General features: G+C 44.1%; 2 protein-coding genes across 9 annotated transcripts in view; one reads left to right on the forward strand and one right to left on the reverse strand.

The window, feature by feature from the left end:
• FKBP1B (FKBP prolyl isomerase 1B) overlaps nt 1-4,210 on the reverse strand; it is a 22,060-nt gene extending 17,850 nt beyond the window's left edge. The window contains exons 1-3 of one of the 8 annotated variants that reach the window (XM_024999250.2): nt 3,976-4,065; nt 3,143-3,556; nt 1,731-1,871 (exon numbers count right to left, since the gene is read on the reverse strand). In XM_024999250.2, the coding sequence (XP_024855018.2) occupies nt 1,731-1,871; nt 3,143-3,364 (363 nt within the window). In that variant the 5' untranslated portion in view covers nt 3,365-3,556; nt 3,976-4,065. Of the gene's footprint in view, nt 1-1,375; nt 1,397-1,730; nt 1,872-2,172; nt 2,302-3,142; nt 3,939-3,975; nt 4,066-4,130 lie in introns of those variants that run through there. The other 7 variants (XM_059891569.1, XM_010810264.4, XM_024999249.2 and 4 more) reach the window with 7 other exon arrangements.
• On the forward strand, nt 4,153-19,575 carry WDCP (WD repeat and coiled coil containing). Its single transcript, XM_002691506.7, has 5 exons — nt 4,153-4,241; nt 10,316-12,119; nt 14,829-14,946; nt 17,426-17,516; nt 19,262-19,575. The coding sequence occupies exons 2-5, from the start codon at nt 10,335-10,337 to the stop codon at nt 19,359-19,361; spliced, it is 2,094 nt and encodes a 697-aa protein (XP_002691552.2). The 5' UTR covers nt 4,153-4,241; nt 10,316-10,334; the 3' UTR covers nt 19,362-19,575.
• The last annotated feature ends 1,350 nt before the right edge of the window (nt 19,576-20,925 follow it).

Consider the following 20,925-nt stretch of genomic DNA (forward strand, 5'->3'; position numbering starts at 1 on the left):
AGTAGGCAGGATTTGTTGTAGGCTCAACCAAGACAGACAACCTCAGAACAGCAGCATCGTTATTGAAATATTAATTGGTGCATTCTCCCACTTTGGGTTACAGCATGGTAGCTGGCCCTTCTGTGCTTCCTTGACTTGGGGGTTTAGACTGAAGTAAAAGCAGAAAGCCAAAGTTCCTCTGTGCCAAGTCACTTCAGTCATGTCTGACACTTTGTGACCCGATGGACGGTAGCCCATCCATGGGATTCTCCAGGCAAGAATACTGGAGTGGGTTGCCATTTCCTCCTCCAAAGGATCTTCCTAACTCAGAGATCAAACCCAGTTCTCTTATGTCTCCTTGCATTGACAGGTGGATTCTTTACCACTAGTGCCACCTGGAAAGTTCCTCCAGGCTTTCCCTAAAAATCTGATCTGCTTCAAGAGAAAAGCCCCTTGTCCCTAGCCAGGGAGGGAGGATAAGGAGAGAACACTCTAAAGGCTTCTTTGAGCCAGGGAAGGGAGAAGAGGCCTGGTGGCCCCTGGCAGAATTCTAAGGCAGTGCCCTGGGTGGGGGAGGGCGGAGGAGGTAAAAAGACCTCAGGGAGATACTTCCTGGCACCCAGTACAGAGGTTCCCAGCATAGAAAAAGAAGCCTGTACCTCTGGAGTGATCCAAGGTCCTGGCTGGGACTCCTAGGGACCACTGCTTTTAAATGAGGGGGGTGGCCAGGAGCCAAGAGTCCCTCCAATTTCCTGGGGTTGGGGAGTGTCAACACTGCCTGACATGCAGTTTGCCTGTCAAATCCTGCAGAAATGTGGGCTCCAGTCTGTATTAAGGTTGGTTTAAGAAATGGAGAAAGCTACTCCTGGCACATCCAAACTCAATTACACAAGGGTGATGCTTGGGATGCCTGGCTTGGGAAAGTGTCTGGTGCCAACCCAAGGCAGGAGGAAGCAAGGGAACACAGAGGAGCGCCTGGGAGTGGGGAAGACCAGGAGCAGGAGTTCAGTTTTGGACTCGCTGACTTTGAGGAATCCGTGGGACTTCCAGGTAGAGGCTGAGCAGCGGCTGGATAAACAGACAACCGTGAACTCAAATCCGAGGCCTGGGCTGGACGCTTAAGTTTGGGGGCCATCGGTTTCAGCCGCTCATGAAAGCCGTGGGAGTGGACAGGCTGGCCGGAGAGGCTGAGTCGGGCAGGGAGCATAAAGCAAGATGCAGAGGCAGTGGAGGAAGTGCTCCGCCTTTTCCAGACTGGCTCGGTCCCTACAGCGTCTCACCGCCCAGATCGCGGGGGGCCACCCGATCAGAGGCCCGGAAGCGGGTGCGTTAGAAGGGGGCTGCCCCGAGCAGAAGAGACCCAAAGGCATCTCCTTCCCCCGTTTCCAGAGCTCACCCAGCAAGGCGGGGAAAGCAGAGCTGTAACCCGGCCCTAGGAAATCAGCAGCAGCGGATAACCGAGCGTTTCCAGCCGCAGCAGCGCCAGCCGGAGGCGCCCGGGGCGGTGGCGGGCCGCAGACCCCAGCCTCCCAGCCTCCGCCTTCGTTCCTCTAGGTGAGCAAGCGCGGAGGGGGATGGCGAAGGATGTCTGCTAGAACCCCCAACAATCCCATGTCGGGTCATCTCCGGCTGCCCCCATCCTAGGCCCGCTCCCCCTGTTCAGCACCCCTCCGAGCCACCTCGGAATCGGACCCCCCCACCGGGCTCCGCCCCGAGACCCCTCCTCCTCCCCCTGCCCCGCCACCCGGTACCGTCTCCCGGGGAGATGGTCTCGATCTCCACGCCCATCGCGGTCCCACTGGCCCCGCCTCCGAGGGTCCCAGCTGCTGCCCCGACCCCGGCTCGGCTCCGGCCCTGGCCCGCTGGCACTCCGGCTCGCCTCCCCGCCGCCACTGCAGAGTCGGAGGAGGTGCGGCTGGAGTCGGGACCTGCGCAGGGAGGGGCCACAGGGAAGGGAGCGGCGGGGCGGAGCGGCGCGGAAAGGTGGGGTCGACCGGGGCGGGGCCCGGGGGGGAGCGACCCTGAAGCGACTGCTCCAGAGCTTGACCAGGCTAACGATCATTAACCCACTGATTGGGGAAGATGTTGAGGAAGGCATGCAGACACTAGTGCATCTACCCACCCATCTGTCCCTCCCTCCCTCCCTCCCTCCCTCCATCCATCCATCTGTCAACACATTTATGTAGCACCTACTATAGTCAAAGCTATAGTTTTTCCAGTAGTCAGGTATGTATGCGAGAGTTGGACCATAAAAGAAGGTTGAGCCTTGAAGAATCCATGCTTAACTGTGGTGCTGGAGAAGGCTCTTGAGAGTCCCTTGGACTGCAAGGAGATCAAGCCAGTCAATCCTAAAGGAAATCAAGCCTGAATATTCATTGGAAGGACTGATGCTGAAACTGAAGCTCCAATACTTTGGCCACTCATGTGAAGAACTGACTCATTGAAAACGACCCTGATGCTGGGAAAGATTGAGTGAGTGAAAGTTGTCAGACTTTTTGCGACTCCATGGACTGTATAGTCCATGGAATTCTCTAGGCCACAGTACTGGAATGGGAAGCCTTTCCCTTCTCCAGGGGATCGTCCCAACCTAGGGATCAAACCCGGGTCTCCCGCATTGCAGGCGGATTCTTTACCAGCTGGGAAAGATTGAAGACCGGAGGAAAAGGGGACGACAGAGGACATTATGGTTGGATGGCATCACCGACAGAATGGATATGAGTTTGAGCAAGCTCTGAGCTCTGGGGGATGGACAGGGAAGCCTGGAGTGCTGCAGTCCATGGGGTTGCAAAAGATGGGACACCATTGAGCAACTGAACAACAGCTCTGTGTTAAGCTGGGGGTGGGTAGGGGGAGCAGTCAACTTGGTCTCACAGGTAGGTGGAGAGGGCCAGCAACTAAACCAACACTTTAATTAACTGCACTCACTGCCATAGAGTTCAGAACGTCATGGAAGCACCAGAGAGGTACCTACCCCAGCTAGGCTGTTGGAATCTGTAGGGGCAAGTTGTGGGGGTGGTGGAAGAGGTTGGTGGAAAATAAACCAGTAATTACTGACTCTCCCCCACCCACCTACACCCCTATACTCCATCCTGCATAGTTCTTAGGTAGGCACAGGTGGCCTCCAGCCTTTCAAGGCAGAGAACTGCACCCTGGGGATACCAACCGAATTAAGACAGAATCGTTGTCCTGGAGGAATCCAGGCTGTGATGAGGACACGAACAGTTACCGCCTGGAGTGCTTTAAGTTGTGGGATGAATGAATGAATGATTTCTACCAGACCCTTCACCTCCTTCCAAAGGAGACCCAGGAATCTAGAAAGGTATTTTTTGGAGGAGGTAAACATTTGAAAAATGAACGGAACTTTCAATTTTTTCTCTCTCTTCATGCATTGATGCAAAAATTGATACGAAGGTATGGTTCTGACAAGTGGAGCAGGAAGACAGGCATGGGAAGAAAAGCCTGAGCAAAGAAGAGCGAGCTCTAGAGGTGTTACTTCTCCACTTCCGCACCACTTCCGCACTCCCCTCTCTCCCGGATGGTCAAGGCACGGACTTCAGATTATCAGAAGGAGGGCTGGCTGTGTGTTCAACAAACATGATCAACTATTGTGAGGGTCAGGATCTGAAATTCCCCATGAGCTGCCCCAAGGCGTGGCCCAGAATCTGGCAGGGGTATAGCTGGCTTTAAGCCTATTGAGTTGTAGCTATGGGCAGGCACTTTTGGGGTAAGTGTAGAATAGCGGTTTCTAATTAGGGCAGGTCCATGAAGCGGAGTCAGTTACATACACCCTATTTTGTGTATGGAGAACATTTTTCTGAGATTTTAGAGGTCTTCAACTCCTTCTCTACCTCCCCCTCCCCGCTGCTTCCCTGAAAAGCTAAGAAACCGTGTTGATTCTAGGGCTCCCAGACTCCTTCTTAGACTACGAGGACCGAAAATATGCGGGGGAAACCGCTAAACCTCTCAAGTGAGGAACGGTATCAGTAGCAGTGTTACCTTCGATGGCGTTTCAGGCGGAATACAACTCCCAGAGGTCTGTGCGGCAAAGCGCGAGCTTATTGGCCAATGGGGAGGACCGTCTCATAACGGGACACAAACAATAGCCAATAGGCAGGGGGAATTGCCGAGCTTGTACAGCCCGGCTTACCTACCGGGCTCTGGGAACCGATGCTTCCGGAATCTGCTTTGGGACTTCGGATCCGAGGTCTGTGAGCTCCGCAGGCCGCGGGAAACTGATTTTCTGTGGGGCAGTGAGACCAAAGGTATTTTGTCTTTACTGCTTTCCGGCCTGGCCGCTGTAGGGGAGGCCAGGTGGGCGGGGACGGAAGTGGAGGAGGGATCTGCACTTTGGCAGACGCGGATTAGAGGAAGGGTTACAGGTGTGCGGAGAAGATGGCTAGAATGGAGGGGGGCCATGTGAGAGGGCTGGCAGATGCGGACGGGCAGGGGGTGGGTTTAAACCAGAGAATATATTACTTGTGCCTCACGAGTGACGCTTCTGGCAATATATCATAAGGAAGCCATTCAAAATAAACATGCTTTATGCATAAATACCTTTATCCCAGCGGTATTTGTAAAAAGATAAAGTTGGCTATAACCAGGTACCTCACCAGTGAGGAAAAATTATGGCACTTTCTCAACAGTGAGGAAAAGTGGTATGAAGTGGCTTCTAAAAGTAATTTATAAAGCTTTTAAATAACATGGGTAAAATCCTAATATAATGTGAAGCGAAAAAATCGTGGTATGAAATGGTGCTGCTGCTGCTGCTGCTAAGTCGCTTCAGTCGTGTCCGACTCCGTGCGACCCCATAGACAGCAGCCCACCAGGCTCCCCCCGTCCCTGGGATTCTCCATGCAAGAACACTGGAGTGGGTTGCCATTTCCTTCTCCAATGCATGAAAGTGAAAAGTGAAAGTGATGTCGCTCAGTCGTGTCCGACTCTTCGCGACCCCATGGACTTCAGCCTACCAGGTTCCTCCATTCATGGGATTCTCCAGGCAAGAGTTCTGGAGTGGGGGTGCCATCGCCTTCTCCAATGAAATGGTGCAGTATGAGTGAAAAAGTTTAACATCAACTGCATAGAAAAATGTCTGGAAGGTTGCAGTCATAATTTTCTTTCGTTGAATTTGAGTGTGTGTGTGTGAATTTACGTTTTGACCTTTTAAAAAAAATTTATTGGAGTATAGTGGATTTAAAATGTTTGTTAGTTTCTGCTATACAGCAAGTGCATCAGTTATACATACACATATAGCCACCCTTTTTAAGGTTCTTTTCTCAATTAAGTGATTACAGAGTGTTGAGAATACTTCACTGTGCTATACAGTGGTTCAGTTTCTACATTTTGAGGAGTCTTTTGTGGCCCCATGGACTGTAGCCTCCCAGGCAAGAATACTGGAATGGGTTGACATTTCCTTCTCCAGAAAATCTTCCCCATCCAGGGATTGAAGTCGAGTCTTCTGCATGGCAGGCAGATTCTTTACCATCTGAGCCACCAGGGAAGGCTCATACTGTACAGTAGGTCCTTATTAGTTATCTATTTTGTATATAGCAGTGTGTATGTCAATCCCAGTCTCCCCGTATACCCCCTCTTTCCTCCCTGGTAACCACAAGTTTGTTTTCTACATCTGTGACTCTATTTCTGTTTTGTAAATAAGTTCATTTGTACCATTTTTAAAGATTTTACATATAAGCAATGTCATATTCTAAAGGAGATCAGTCCTGAGTGTTCATTGGAAGGACTGATGTTGAGGCTGAAACTCCAATACTTTGGCCACCTGATGGGAAGAGCTGACTCATTGGAAAAGACCCTGATGCTGGGAAAGATTGAGGGCAGGAGGAGAAGGGGACGACAGAGGATAAGATGGTTGGATGGCATCATCGACTCAATGAACATGGGTTTGGGTAGACTCCAGGAGTTGGTGATGGACAGGGAGGCCTGGCATGCTGTGGTTTTTGGGGTTGCAAAGAGTCGGACACAACTGAGCAGCTGAAGTGAACTGAACTGATATGGGAATTTGTCTTTCTCTGACTTACTTCACTCAATATGAGAATTTCTAGGTCCTTTTGACCTTTCTTATGTATTAATTTAAAACAATAAGTGTAAAGAACTTGAAATTATTTTATAATGAAAACACAGTAAATTTGGAAAAACAATTTGGGGAGTATATAACTTTAAACTTACTGGAAGTGCTCCAATTCACCTGAGCCCCTTGACTGTCACTATGAATTGTCTTAGTTTTGTTTTTTTTTTTTTTGTCTGTGCTGCATCCTAGTTGCAGCTCATGGGATCTAGTTCCTTGACCAGGGACTAAACCTGGGTCCCCTGCATTGGGTGTGCAGAATCTTAGCCCCTGGACCACCAAGGAAGTTCCAGGAGTTGTCTTTAAAAACGATTAGAAACCAGAAGAATTAAATGGCTATAGACTGAACACCAGATCCTGGTTCTGGCCTTATCTGTCCTGAATGAATACATTCAGCTTTTCGTTTTGTAGAGGAACCAGGGTTCCTGATTTGAGAAACCGTATCATCTGAGGGTGGAGAGACTAACAGGTGTACATACCGTTAGCTTCAGGCAAACATTTTAAAAGATACAAAATAATTGAGGTACACCTGAAGGTCTTTCACCTTTGTCCTCTTGGTTCTCTGATCTTTTTACTACGAGCTCTGTAACAGTGACTCCCAAATCCTTACCTCTGACTGCCTAAGGTGCAATCCTACCCTATAAACATCTTAAATAAAGCACGTGCATGCATGCGCAATTGCTTCAATCGTGTCCGACTCTTTGCGACCCTGTGGACTGTATCCTGCCAGTTTCCTCTGTCCATGGGATTTTCCCGGCAAGAATACTGGAGTAGGTTGCCAGATCCTCCTCCGGGGGATTCCCCCCAACCCAGGGATTGAACCTGCAACTCCTGTGTCTCCGGCATTACAGGCAGATTCTTTACTGCTAAGCCACTGGGGAAGCCCACATTAAACTTGTTGCACACTACATTGTTCTTACCTCTGAAGCATGCTCTGCCTTCTGTAGCTCTGATTAATGGTTCATCAATTTCCCAAGCTGAAAATTTGTATCTTGTCCTTAATTCTCCTTTCTTCCTTAGCACTCATTCCACTTGATAATCTATTTCAGTTGTCTTAAAAGTATCTCATAGCTACAAGCTTGGCTCACTTTCTCATCCTGACATTCAAATTATCTGTGTCCCGCGTTTTTAAAATTAATTAATTGATTAATTTTTTTAATTGATTAATTTTTAACTGGAGGTGAATTGCTTTGCGGTGTTGCAATTGTTTCTGCCCATGGACCCTTATTAAACTTGTCAACTTCTTAGTTTCTCAGGTCTGTTCTGCACAATGTTGCATGAATATGTGCTGGTTTCTCTAAATTCCAAATTCTTCAGCCGGCCCTTTATGATCAGAGAGATAAGGTTGGAAAGGTGTAGCAGTATCAGAAAATATAAGGCCTTTGATGCTTTGCTAAACCATTTTGTAATAACTTTTATATATAGACTGTGGAGACTCATCAAAGATATTTGAGCAGAAATGCAAAATTACCAGGAGCTGTGACTTTTCTCAGGCTTCCTTAGTGGCTCAGAGGTAAAGAATCCGCTTGCAATGCAGGAGACGCAGGAGATACGGGTTTGGTCCTTGGGTTGGGAAGATGCCCTGAAGGAGGAAATGGCCACCCACACCAGTACTCTTGCCTGGAAAATCCCGTGGACAGAGGAGCCTGGTGGGCTACAGTTCATAGGACATCTACAGTCCAAGTCGGACATCTCAGGATAATTCTGCCAACACTCAAAGAGTACAGGCTCTGTGGAAAAGACGAGACTGGGGTGAAGAGAATGTCTCCTTATCTTACTCTATTTAAAAGCAGGAGGTGGTCAGAACCTGGACTAATTATTGTTATGTGTTTGAGGAATATAGGCCAAATTTCCTTCATTTTTATTTTTAATTTAATTTTATTGAAGTATGATTTATTTACAATATCATGTTAGTTTCAGGTATACAGCACAGGGACTCAGTTATATGTATGTGTGTGTGTATGTAATTAGTGCTGCAGTGAACATTGTGTTGCTTGTATCTTTTTGAATTATAGTTTTCTCTGGCTATATGCCCAGGTGTGTGGGGGGGATTGCAGGATCATATGGTAACTCTAATTTTTTACCAGATTTCTTGTTATTAAAGATAAAAATATTAAAATTAATTCTTCTAAAAAATTTCAGTGACTTTATTATCAAGTTTGTTTTTCCCTTATTCACAAACTCTTACCCTGGGCTAACCCTGGCCACACACACCCTCAATGACATTAGACTAACTTGGGTGGCCTAAAACATACCATATAAATTGCTTTTGATCTATAATTGGCCTATTAGGAATTTTCTCTGCCCAGGAAAATGTATCATGCATTATTTATCAATAAGAGTCTTTTAAAAGTGCATAAGTAGATATTAGGGAAGTATATATATTATCTTACACAAGACCAATGGGTTTGAGATGGCAGCCTTCTTCATTAGTTATGACAGAGGACATATTTCTCCATTTAGCAAGCTACTGCAGAACCACTTAATCTGACGTCATATGTAGAAGTAAAACAGACCTTTCTGTCTTGGTAAAAGATTCTAAGAGTAGGGACAAAGCTAGCAAAAAGGTATGAGAAAAAAATGCAGACAAATGAAAATCAAATCTACCAGTTTGGTGGAAAATATATTTCTTTGGATTTAGAGTCTGAAGAGAGCTTCTCAAGTTCTGTCTTTGACGCTAAGTAAACCAGGCAGGGTTGAAAAATATCCATTAGATTCAGTGACAAGAGTAGCACTGGTGGGATGGTGGGAGTTGTTTCAGAAGAGGTGAGAATGGAATCAGTTTGGAGTGGGTTAAGAAGAGAATGAGTGGTGAAGATGGACACTGCATGATTAGACAATTCTTTGATTAAACATTCTAAGATTAAACATCACTTAGAATGTGTTTATTGATCATCATAATTGTTTTGTAATACCAAATTGCCTGTTGATATTCTTCAGCCACTTAAAATTTTGTCTTTTTAACTGGCTCACAAGAACTTTTCATAAATTATTTTTTCACATTTGAATGTTTAGTTTCACTTTTCAATTACCAAAGGACTATTTGACTAAATGCTAATTAAAAAACAATTTTTCAAAAAATACAAAAATAAAGACTGTTCAATCGTCTCTCTTTTCCCATCTCACTTCTTCTCAGCATGTACTATGAACAGTTTGGTATGTGTTATTTCTGATCTTTTTCTGCATCTTTATGTAAATATATACAAACACACGTTTATAGACATAGAGAGGTGAATTTCTTTTCATAAATAGGAGCTTACCAGATGTGTTATATTGTGAATTTCAGTGCTTTGGGGGAGGATTTTTCTGTGTCATTATTCATGGAGCTTCCGTGTTTTTTAATGTATTTCCATATTGATGTACATTTAGATTTTTCTCTTATAAAAGATGCTATAGTAAATCCTTATACATACACATGCTGGAGTATTTTTATGGTACTGTGAAAAGTCTTTCTTTTAAATCTCTTATATTTTTTACATATTTTTTTGCATTTGGATCTTTAATTTATCTGGAAAGTATTTTGTTATAAGATATGGAAGGCAAGTTTCTTAACCTTTTAGAGCTTCAGCTCTGTTGTCTCGCACATAAGAATAATAGTGCTGCCCTCACTGGACCATTACATGGATTGTATTGAATTCCAGATGCTTTTGAACTGTGGTGTTGGAGAAGACTCTTGAGAGTCCCTTGGACTGCAAGGAGATCCATCCAGTCCATTCTAAAGGAGATCAGTCCTGGGTGTTCATTGGAAGGACTGATGCTAAAGCTGAAACTCCAGTACTTTGGCCACCTCATGAGAATAGTTGACTCACTGGAAAAGACTGATGCTGGGAGGGATTGGGGGCAGGAGGAGAAGGGGACAACAGAGGATGAGATGGCTGGATGACATCACCGACTCGATAGACATGAGTTTGAGTGAACTCCAGGAGTTGGTGATGGACAGGGAGGCCTGGCATGCTGTGATTCATGGGGTCGAAGAGTTGGACACGACTGAGCAACGGAACTGAATTGAACTAGCACCACATATGGCACATTCTGGATATGTTTATTCTCTTCCTTTCCTTCTAATTTGGCCAGCAAATTCCTATAGTAGCTGGGTGTGTTTATAGGATATTGTCTTTTTGCATATTCGGTAAGAGTCGAGTCATCCTGATTTCCTCTGTTTTGCCGTGTCTCACATTTCACAGAAAGGCTAAACCAGTTGTCTGGATTTGTCTGGTTATATTTTCGTGGTGTAACTTTCCTTCTTGATTATTTCAGAGAAGCCTTATCAGAAAGGATGGAGTTGGGACAAGGAAAACTTCTCAGGACTGGACTGAATGCATTATATCAAGCAATACACCCAATCCACGGCCTTGCTTGGACTGATGGGACTCAGGTAGTCCTGACCAACTTACAGCTTCACAGTGGAGAGGCCAAATTTGGGGACTCAACGGTCCTTGGACAATTTGAACACGTGTATGGGGTGTCCTGGGCCCCGCCTGGTGCAGCTGACACACCCACTCTGCTCGCTGTCCAGCACAAGAAGTGTGTCATCGTGTGGCAGCTGTGTCCTAGCCCTGCAGAGACAAGCAAGTGGCTGATGTCTCAGCCCTGTGAAATCAGACAGTCATGCCCTGTCCTTCCCCAGGGCTGTGTGTGGCACCCAGAAAGTGCCATCCTGACTGTGTTGACTGCTTGGGATGTCTCCGTGTTCTACAATATCCATTGTGACAGTTCCCAAGTCAAAGTGGACATCAGCACTGAAGGCCTCATTTATTGTGCATGTTGGACCCAGGATGGCCAGAGGCTGGTGGTGGCAGCAGGCAGCAGCCTACATTCTTACATTTGGGACAGTGCTCAGAAGACTCTTCACAGGTGCTCCCTCTGTCCCATCTTTGATGTGGACAGCTACGTACGTTCAATCAGAGCCACTGTGGACTCACAAGTCGCTATAGCCACTGAGCTTCCGCTGGATAAGATTTGTGGGTTAAATGCTTCTGGAACTTTTGACATTCCTCCTAGTGGTGAAGACACTTGCCTGCATGCTTTACCAGTTACTGATCGAGTTTCCTCTGAAACAAATTCTGAAACACCAGTGTCGTCATCCTATTCTGAGCCTCTGGATCTAACTCATATCCACTTCAACAGATTTAAATCTGAAGGTAGTTCTCTTACTTGTCTAAGAAAAAAAGACTACTTGACAGGAACTGGCCTGGATTCTTCACATTTGGTCCTCTTGACCTTTGAGAAGGAGGTTACCTGCAACAGAAAAGTCATCATTCCAGGCATTCTGGTTCCTGATCTAATAGCATTTAATTTTAAAGCACAAGCAGTCGCAGTGGCTTCCAATACATCTAATGTAATTTTTATCTATTCTGTCATTCCATTATTAATGCCAAACATCCAGCAGATTCAGTTAGAGAGTAATGAAAGACCAAAAGGCATATGTTTCTTGACAGATAAATTACTATTAATTTTGGTGGGAAGACAAAAGTCCATGGACTCGGCATTTCTTCCTTCTTCAAAATCTGACCAGTATATGATTCGTTTGATTGTTAGAGAGGTAATGCTGAAAGAAGACTCTCCAGTGACACTGAGTGAAAACCAAAGTGGTAACTCTGCTTTCAGTACTCTGATAAATAAAACAAATATAAAAAAGCTAATTGAAGATCTTTCACCAGATTTTTGTCACCAAAGCACAGGGCTCTTGTTCACAGCTAATAGCAGCAGTCAAAGTGGACAGCCTGGAAGAACCCTTATTAAAGAAATAGAAAGTCCGGCATCCAGCATCTGTGATGGCTCCACATTCCTAGAAACTCTAGATGCCAGGCCTGTTAACTTGTCAGTAACACCGCCCAGACCCAGCGGCACACCAGCCCACACCAGTACCGCAGAACCTCCTAACTTAGAACGGGAAAAGGAAACGTACCAGCTGTCTAAGGAACTGGAAGTTGTATCTAGGAACTTGAGTGAAGTGCAGCGACATCTTTCTGAACTCAGTGACTTTCTGCACAATGGAAGGAAATCCTCTCCAGTGTACCCACTCTCTCAGGATCTGCCTTATGTTCACATCACTTGCCAGGTAACTTCTCTGGGGGAGCTACCACTGGCTCCTGTAGCCAATATGTGCTGCAAGAGAAATTTATTGTTGAGGCAGTAGGGTTCTAATTGAACTTCACTGAGCTGGGCATGTTATGTTCAGGCAAGTTGTTAAACCTTTTCAGGTTGGTTGGATAGGCCCACATAGCAATATACACCATGACTTTATCATGCGCATGGTATGAAAACATGAATTCTTGTACTCATTCTGGCAATCTATGTTTAGAAAACAAATTCTTAAATAATGCTGTTTCATTGAGAAGACCTTTTCTTATATGCAGTTGCAAGCTCTCTTCCATTTATAAGAAAGGTTATAGTCATTATAATTTTTTAATGTATCTATGTATGCCTGTATATGCAAACATAAAATATTATTTAAATGGGCTCATATAATATCTATTTTATCATGAATACTTTCCCACTGAACTTGGCCCTGCTTCTCCTTCCTGTAATCCACTTTTAGCTAGCAGCTTAATGTGGATCCTTGCATATTTTTTCTTTCTACTCGTATAATCTTACACAGATCTTTGCCTAATTCATAGGTATATAGGTGTTGGGGTGGTGATTTTCTCATTGTTTTACAAACATGGGGTCATATGGTGTATTCTTTACTTCATGCTGAGAGTATTCTGTTTATTCAGTTCTTCCCTTGTTGATGGACATTCACTTTGTTTTCAGTTCTTAGCCACTCCAAATAGTGCTGTAATAGTATTCTCGTATGTATCTATTTATATTCATACTTTTATTTCTATTGGCTTGGTTCCCAGAAGTGGAAGTGCAGATTTGAAGAGTGTGTGTGTGTGTGTGTGTGTGTATATATATATATATATATATAAAATACGTATATGCTTCTACTTTTAATAGAGTTGCCAGATTGCCTTTCAAAGACTTTTTACTAAACAATGAATCATCACATGCCCATCAGCAATATATGGGACTATCCTTTTTCTTACATCCTCACCAATCTGATGAATGTGAAGTAGTATTTCACTTTTATTAATTGTTTTTCCCTTACTATTGGCTATGATGAATGCTTAATCGTGGATGACTCTTTGTGACCCCCATGAACTGTAGCCTGCCAGGCTCCTCTGTCCATGGGATTCTGCAGGTGAGAATACTGGAGTGGGTTGCCATTTCCTACTCTAGAGGATCTTCCCAACCCAGGGATCGTACCCTGTCTCTTGTGTCCCCTGCATTGACAGGCAGGTTCTTTACCACTGCGCCACCTGGGAAGCCCCTGGTAATTCACTACTGTTAATGAATTTGAGTATATCCTCCTGTTTTTTGGTCAGTTGAGTGTGAATTGCCTTTTGCTCATTTTTCGCTATTGAGTTACCAGTTTACAAGAGGTTTTTCTACAGAAATTGATGTGTAGTAATCTATGTTTTCTTATATTATTTTTTAGTTTTAACATTAGTTTTTACATTTATGTTTTTAATCATTGATTAAAATTTTCTGAAAGATAAATAGTTGCGCTACCAACATTATTAAAAATCCATCTTTATCCCACTGAACTTGATCTACCAAATTTCTCATATATAAACTTACATATCCTGAGATCTAATTCTGGTTACTTCTTACTGCAGCCACTGTAATACTGGTCTTTGTCTAAAACTTTAACAATACCACACTGATTTGATTACTGTGGAGTTATATATTTTTGTTTACAGATATATAGATATATCTGTTGTCAGTTGATAGCATTTTTTAAGCAATTAAGCATTTTAAAATTAAGGTATGTACATTATTAGACATATGCAGTTGCATACTTAACTACAGAATATGCACTGTGCGTCCTCCACGGCTTGGTTATGTGTGACTCTTTGTGACTCCATGGACTGGAGCACCCCAGGCTCCCCTGTCCATGGGATTCTCCAGGGAAGAATACTGGAGTGGGTTGCCATTTCTTCCTCCAGAGGATCTTCCCAACCCACGGATCGAACCCATGTCTCCTGCATTGGCAGGAAGATTCTTTACCACTGTGCCACCTGAGAAGCCCAGAATATGCACTGCTGCTGCCACTGCTGCTAAGTCACTTCAGTCGTGTCCGACTCTGTGTGGCCCCATAGACGGCAACCTACCAGGCTCCCCCGTCCCTGGGATTCTCCAGGCATCTAATGCATGAAAGTGAAAAGTGAAAGGGAAGTCGCTCAGTCGTGTCCGACTCTTAGCGACCCCATGGACTGCAGCCTACCAGGCTCCTCGGTCCATGGGATTTTCCAGGCAAGAGTACTGGAGTGGGGTGCCATTGCACTAGGAAACCAAAAAACTTCATGTGGCTCACTTTATTGTGACACTCACTTTATTTCAGTGGCCTGGAACCAAAACCTGCAATATCTCTGAGGTATGCCTGTTTCTAAAACAGCTGAGCAGTTTTTCCTCACCATCTGATTGTATCTTTCTCAGGCTGCCATCCGTCATCCTATAATGCTATTAATCTCATCCTAGAAAAACCAATTCCTAAAGATAAAGACATAACCTTGGGGAGGAACAGAGCAAAAGGAAATTTGGGGTTGTGGCTTGTCTGATTCTTTAGTTGTGCAAAATAATGCAGCAAAAAGCTCCTTATTTAACACTGAAGTTCAGAGTGGTAATAGATAAGAATTTTTTAAACTGTACATTCTATTCTTAGGAAATGTTAACCCCATTGCTTCTGCAATCAGTTTAACAATTTTTATCTTTATTTTTGAAGAAATCTCATTTTGTACATCCTGTTGTTGAAAAAAGAATGATGCTTCTCTGCAATGGCAAGCTAAGACTCAGCACAGTCCAACAGACTTTCGGCCTCTCTCTTGTTGAAATGCTGCATGGTAGGTAAAATTCAGAAGGCAACTCTACCCGACATCCCCTCCCTCAATTTTGTGACTGTCACTGGTGATGAAATGAAGTGTACCAACCATTCAGTGATTCAGTAGACGGTTAAAAAGTATTATTAATAGTTATTGTATATCTAGGCCTGTTATAGGTGCCAAAACACATGGAAAATATGGGTTCTGCCCTTAAGGAACTTATAACCTAGTTGAAAAACCTGAGTGCACACATGAAAAAACTAAATAGAGTTACAAAGCAATATGTAACAACTGCAGAAGATGACAGAAGACCTCGTATATACCAGTTGCATTAAAACGTAAAAAGCATGGCAGAATATTTCTTTCATGTTGAGGGGGGTGCTCTGTGCGCACACAAACATTCTTTCATTTGTTTATGTATTTATTTATTTTAATTTGAATTTATTTGTTTTAATTGGAGGCTAATTACTTTACAATGTTGTATTGGTTTTATTAATTTTGGGGCCACACCACATGCCGAATGAGATCTGAGATCTTAGTTCCCCAGCTAGGGATTGAACCCTTGTCCGCTGCAGTAGAAGTCTTTGCCACTGGATGGCTAGGGAAGTTCCTACATTCTTTTTTTCAAAATATTCTTTCCCATTGTGGTTTATCACAGAACACTGAATATAGTTCTCTGTGCTATACAGTAGAACCTTATTGTTTTCTTTCTTTTGGGGGGCCGTGCCTTGAAGCTTGTGGGGTTTCAGTTCCCCAGCCAGGGATTGAACCCAGGCCACAGCAGTGATAGCCTGGAATCCTAACCACTGGGCCACCAGGAAATTCCCATAGAATATTTCTTAAAGGCATTGTCATTTTTTTTTTTTTAATTGAAGGATAATTGCTTTACAGAACTTTGTTGTTTTCTGTCAAACCTCAACATGAATCAGCCATAGGTATACATATGTCCCCTCCCTTGTGAACCTTCCCCCCATCTCCCTCCCCATCCCATCCCTCTGAATTGATACAGAGCCCCCATTTGAGTTTCCTGAGCCATACAGCAAATTCCCGTTGGCTATCTATCTTACATATGGTAATGTAAGTTTCCATGTTACTCTTTCCGTGCATCTCACCCTCTCCTTCCCTCTCCCCATATCATATGTAAGTTTCCATGTTACTCTTTCCATGCATCTCACCCTCTTCTCCCCTCTCCCCAAGTCTGTAAGTCTCTTCTCTATGTCTGTTGAGGAGCATCTCACCCTCTCCTCCCCTCTCCCCATGTCTGTAAGTCTCTTCTCTATGTCTGTTTAGGAACTGTCATTTTAATATGCAGCAAACATGCGCACATGAAGGACGCTCCTAGATGGCTTAGGACTGACTCATGCCTGTGTTCCATCCTATGGGGAACATGGTGGTTTTCTTATGCCTCAGTCTTCAGGACAGCCACACACTAAACATAAATTTTTTTTTTCCATTCCTTTTTTTTTTTCCTGCTAAACATTATAGCATCAGCATTTTTCTATTTTGATACATGCATTTATGATACAACTTGATAATTGTAATTTTTACTGGGTTAACATTCTATCTTGGATGTACCATATTTTTTTTCCTTCCAGTTTTATTGAGTTACAGTTGACATACAGCACTATAAAGTGTACAACATAGCAATTTGACTTAAATACATCATGTAAGTTAGTGAACAGCCATCATCTCATATAGATAGAAAAAATTTTTCCTTGTGATGAGCAGTATTTACTCTTAATACCATATTTCAGTTTGCCTTGTTTTCTTTGACATTTAAGTGGTTTCCAATTTTTCATTATCATCAATAACACTAATAAAAACCTTTCTGTATTTTATACATTTATGGAAAGTGTAGATTTTCAGAAGTGAAATTACAGGGTCACAGTAGACTCAAAAGAACCAGAGAAAGTCCAGGTATGTGTTACACCAGTGGTCCTAGGTTACCGCAGAACAAACTATTTAGGATTATCTGGGCACTTCTAGCCTGGCACTAGTCAGCTCAACCTTCTTGGGTGTCTAGAGGCTGGTATGGATCTCAAAAATATAGAGGTTTCCTCCATAGAGTTGCTGTTGCCAGCTGCGCATAGTTTCTGGAGAAACTATTAGATGGCATTAGAAAAGGTAGGGACGCCATACACAACCCCTAACATCAGCATGCACACATGCACACACAAGCTCAAATACATGACACTGACCCTTTAGTGCCTAGCCCGGGCGTTAATACGTGTCCCTTAGCTCTACCTGTCACCTGTCGTCAATATCCCATTCCTGCCATGGAACCTGACCCTAAGTTTCACCCGGCCCCTCCATCTCTGTAAAGTCTTGCGATGGTCAGGTTCAGGATTATCAACTACTACATTCTTTCTCTCAAAAAGGTTGTATTTGTGATATTTTTCTTTATTGAGTAAGACAGGATATCCTGAATTGCCTGTATGTTTATTTAGAATTGCTTGTGTGTTTATTTTAGAATTGCCTGTGTGTTTATTTTACTTTGCAGACTCTCACTGGATCCTTCTCTGTGCGGACAGTGAAGGCTTCGTCCCCTTAACTTTCACAGCCACACAGGAAATAATCATAAGAGATGGCAGGTCAGATGACTTCCGAAACTCTGCCTCAGAGCCTTGATAGCAGTCCTTCTCTTGGAGTCTTCAGTGATGGATTCCCCAAAGCGGAGATACTACCGGCTCTTCTGACCATACTGGCAGTGTAGTCTGATACTTGTCAGCAGAGTATGTGCTGAACAGCCTCGCAGACCAGGCCATTACTAACAAGAGCTGTTTTCCAAGGTGGACGCTCCCCAGCTGGGGTCTGCAGTGCCGCTGGGAGGTGAAGCACTTGCCATGGCTGGCTCTGCCACTTTTCCCCCCAGGCTGCTGTTCCCTGCTCTGCAGCAGAGCCCAGTCTTTGTTAGATGGCTCAGAAAGCAGTTATTTATGTATTCATGACTGTGTGGTTTTGTCTAAGGGCAGAATTCCCGGCACAAAACAATATTATGGTGCCATATGGATTGTGTTTTATGGTTTCTCTGAGGCTTTCTGTCCCTTGCCCAAAACGGCATTAAAGCTTTTAGAAGCACTTAAAAGGTACCTCAAAATTGTAATAGATCTTCTTCTTGGCTTCAAGTTGAGTGTGAGGAGTGCTGGAGAACATCTGCTCCAGCGTCTCTTTTTACCCTAAACGAGTAGGAATGCACAGAGCTCAAAGGAAAACAAAAAATCGATTCATTTCTGCTCCCAGGACTACCTAGAACAGGAAGTAGTTCTGATGTTGGATTTAAACCTAACCCTCTCACTTCCCTAGAAAATTCTGGCTGACAAAAGTCCAGGAGCTCCTGAAATCTGGCCCTGGGCATATTTCAAATGATACTTAAAGTGCTTTGGCTCCCCCGGGCCCCACTGAAGCAGGTCCTGATGTTACTAGCACAGTGCCAAGCACAGGTGAGGCCTGTGGCAGGATTTTGTGCTGTTGTCACTCAGGATTTTCTCCCTGAGAGGTTACTCATCTTCTCTTTTGGGGATCATAAAAATGCCCTATTTTTCTCCCAGTAATAAACTCCCTTAGTTTAAATTGCCACCTTAATTTGTCTATTTTTATGTTCTCCCTGTTCAAGTCTTACAGGCCAGCATAGAATCTGTGAGAGAAAGTATTTCAGAAAGTTGAAGGTTACACTGAATCTGAGATAGTTTCTTATAATTATGGGCTAAAGCACCAGTTTAGCCTAGTGGAAAGAGCCCTGATCCCAGCTTCAGATAGACTCACCACTTTTCACAGAGTCATAAACTTCTGGCACTGCAGCGTAACGAATGGATTGATGTGTGACTAGTCAGAACACATCTGCAGGTACGTTGTTGCAGCCATAGGAGCTCAGATGCACAGGAGCACAAATGCTTCTTCTCTTTTCTTTTAAAGTCATCTGGAAAGATCTTATACCCTTAAGGACTCCTGTCTGCTAGTTTATGAAGATGGAGCAGGGATAGGGAAGAGGCGAGAGCCACTTTGCGGTTGAAATGCATTAGAGGAGCTGCTCGGGTAATGGGAATGGAGGCCACTTGTCTGGAATCAGTTGCTGGAGAGCAGTGGCTGAGGACAGCCTGAGGCCTGGCTCCATTTTCGAAGGAAGTGTCTGGTGGGGTGAAACCACACAACTGTGAAGCCTCAAGACGGGGTCTGGGGGACCTGATGGCAAAATCTGTGTAGGTGCCCCAGAGTGTATGTTACAATCGTTTCGCTGGTCAGAATCCTGTGAATGAGTCTTCAATAAAATCACTAATGGTTGTTGCAGCTGTTGTGAATGTTTTTGTTTTTTAAGTTTATTTATTTTTGTGTGCATCAGGTGGCATGCAGAATTTCCCAGACCAAGGATTGAACTTAGGCCCTCTGCATTGGAAGCGAAGAGTGCCAACCACTGGACCACCAGGAGAATTCTGTTGTGAATGGTTTTTTTGTGTGGGTGTGTGTGTGTGACTATTTTAATATTTACTTTGTGATTGTTTCTGGTATGGAGGAATGTTCTTGATTTTTACATATGTTGTCTTCGTATTTCTTCTGGTGGACAGTCCAGGATATAAATTATTTCTTTCCAACAAATCTGATCCCATGACAGCTCTCATACAAAACATGTTTCCCTGGTCTCTACTGTATATAATCATTGAAATAAATAAAAGATAATCCAGTATTTGTTGTTTTGGGGAGAGAAGGAAACAGGGAGAGAAGAGCTAAATACTTTAAATTATTGTTTAATGTTATATTGAGAATATTCTACATAGAAACATTACTTACAAATCTCATTTTGTGCCCCAATCTTAAAACTTTTTGTATGGTATTATTTAGTAAGTGCAGTAGATGTAAAGTATTAGGAAGGCATGATAATAAAGTGAATCACCTATCCCTAATTTAAGAACCAGAACATACTAGGAACCATTCAAGCTCCCTATGTATCCCTCCTGGACCCTTCTCCATAGAAGTAACTCCACCCCAGATGCTTATCTCTTGATTGTTGTAAATTATCATTTCTTCTTTTCTACTTTTTATTTTATGTTTTTAGCTGCACCATGGGGCTTGGGGGATCTTAATTCCCAGACCAGGGATTGAACCCAGGCCACTGTAATGAAAGCACCAAGTCCTAAGCACTGGACCACCAGGAACCTCCCTCTTTTTGTTTATTTTTGGTTGTACTGGGTCTTCACTGCTATGTGCAGGGTTTTTCTATGTGTGCTGAGCGGGGGCTACGCTCTAGTTCTGGGGTGAAACCTTCTCATTGCGGTGGCTTCTCGTTGTGGTAGCTTCTCATGGCGGGGCAGAAGTTCGAGGCACACAGGCTCAGCAGTTGCAGTGCACAGACTTAATTGCCTCGGGGCATGTGGGATCCTCCTAGATCAGGGATCGAACCCATGTCCCTGCATTGGCAGGCAGACTCCCAACCACTGGACGACCAAGGAAGTCCCAACTTCTACCATTTGATAATGGTATAACCCACACGTTGCAACACTTTTCTCTCAATACATACTAGGTATATGTGTGGAATGGGTTGGTGGAGACTAAGGAGAGACCAAGTTAGGGGTTTTGGTGACTGGATAGATGCTGACATAGATTTACCTAAAATGCAGGAGGCAGAACAAGTGTGGGGAGAAGGACATGTGATGTTTTAACTGCCTGGAGGACACTGAGTTGGGCATCTGATCTCCAGTTCTGAGCACAAAACCATTTCTCCCATTTCTAACTGCTCTTAGGCAAGTTGCTTAATTCACTAGTCTATTTTCTCACCTGAAAATGAGATAATACCTGCTTCATAGGGCTGTCATGAGGAAGAAATGGAATTACACCCTTTGGTCAGCCCATGATCGCCTCCCATCTCCGAGATCCAACACTTGACCCCTGGGGTGGCCCCGACTCGGTTTCCTAGGAGACCGCACTCCCGGGAAATAGAAGTAACATCAAAAGTAGCACAAGCTTCTGATCCCACCTGCATTGCCCAGGTTTCCAAAGCACTGCATAACC

The sequence above is a fragment of the Bos taurus genome, chromosome 11, assembly GCF_002263795.3.
Source record: "Bos taurus isolate L1 Dominette 01449 registration number 42190680 breed Hereford chromosome 11, ARS-UCD2.0, whole genome shotgun sequence".
In the NCBI taxonomy this organism is placed as follows: Eukaryota; Metazoa; Chordata; class Mammalia; order Artiodactyla; family Bovidae; genus Bos; species Bos taurus.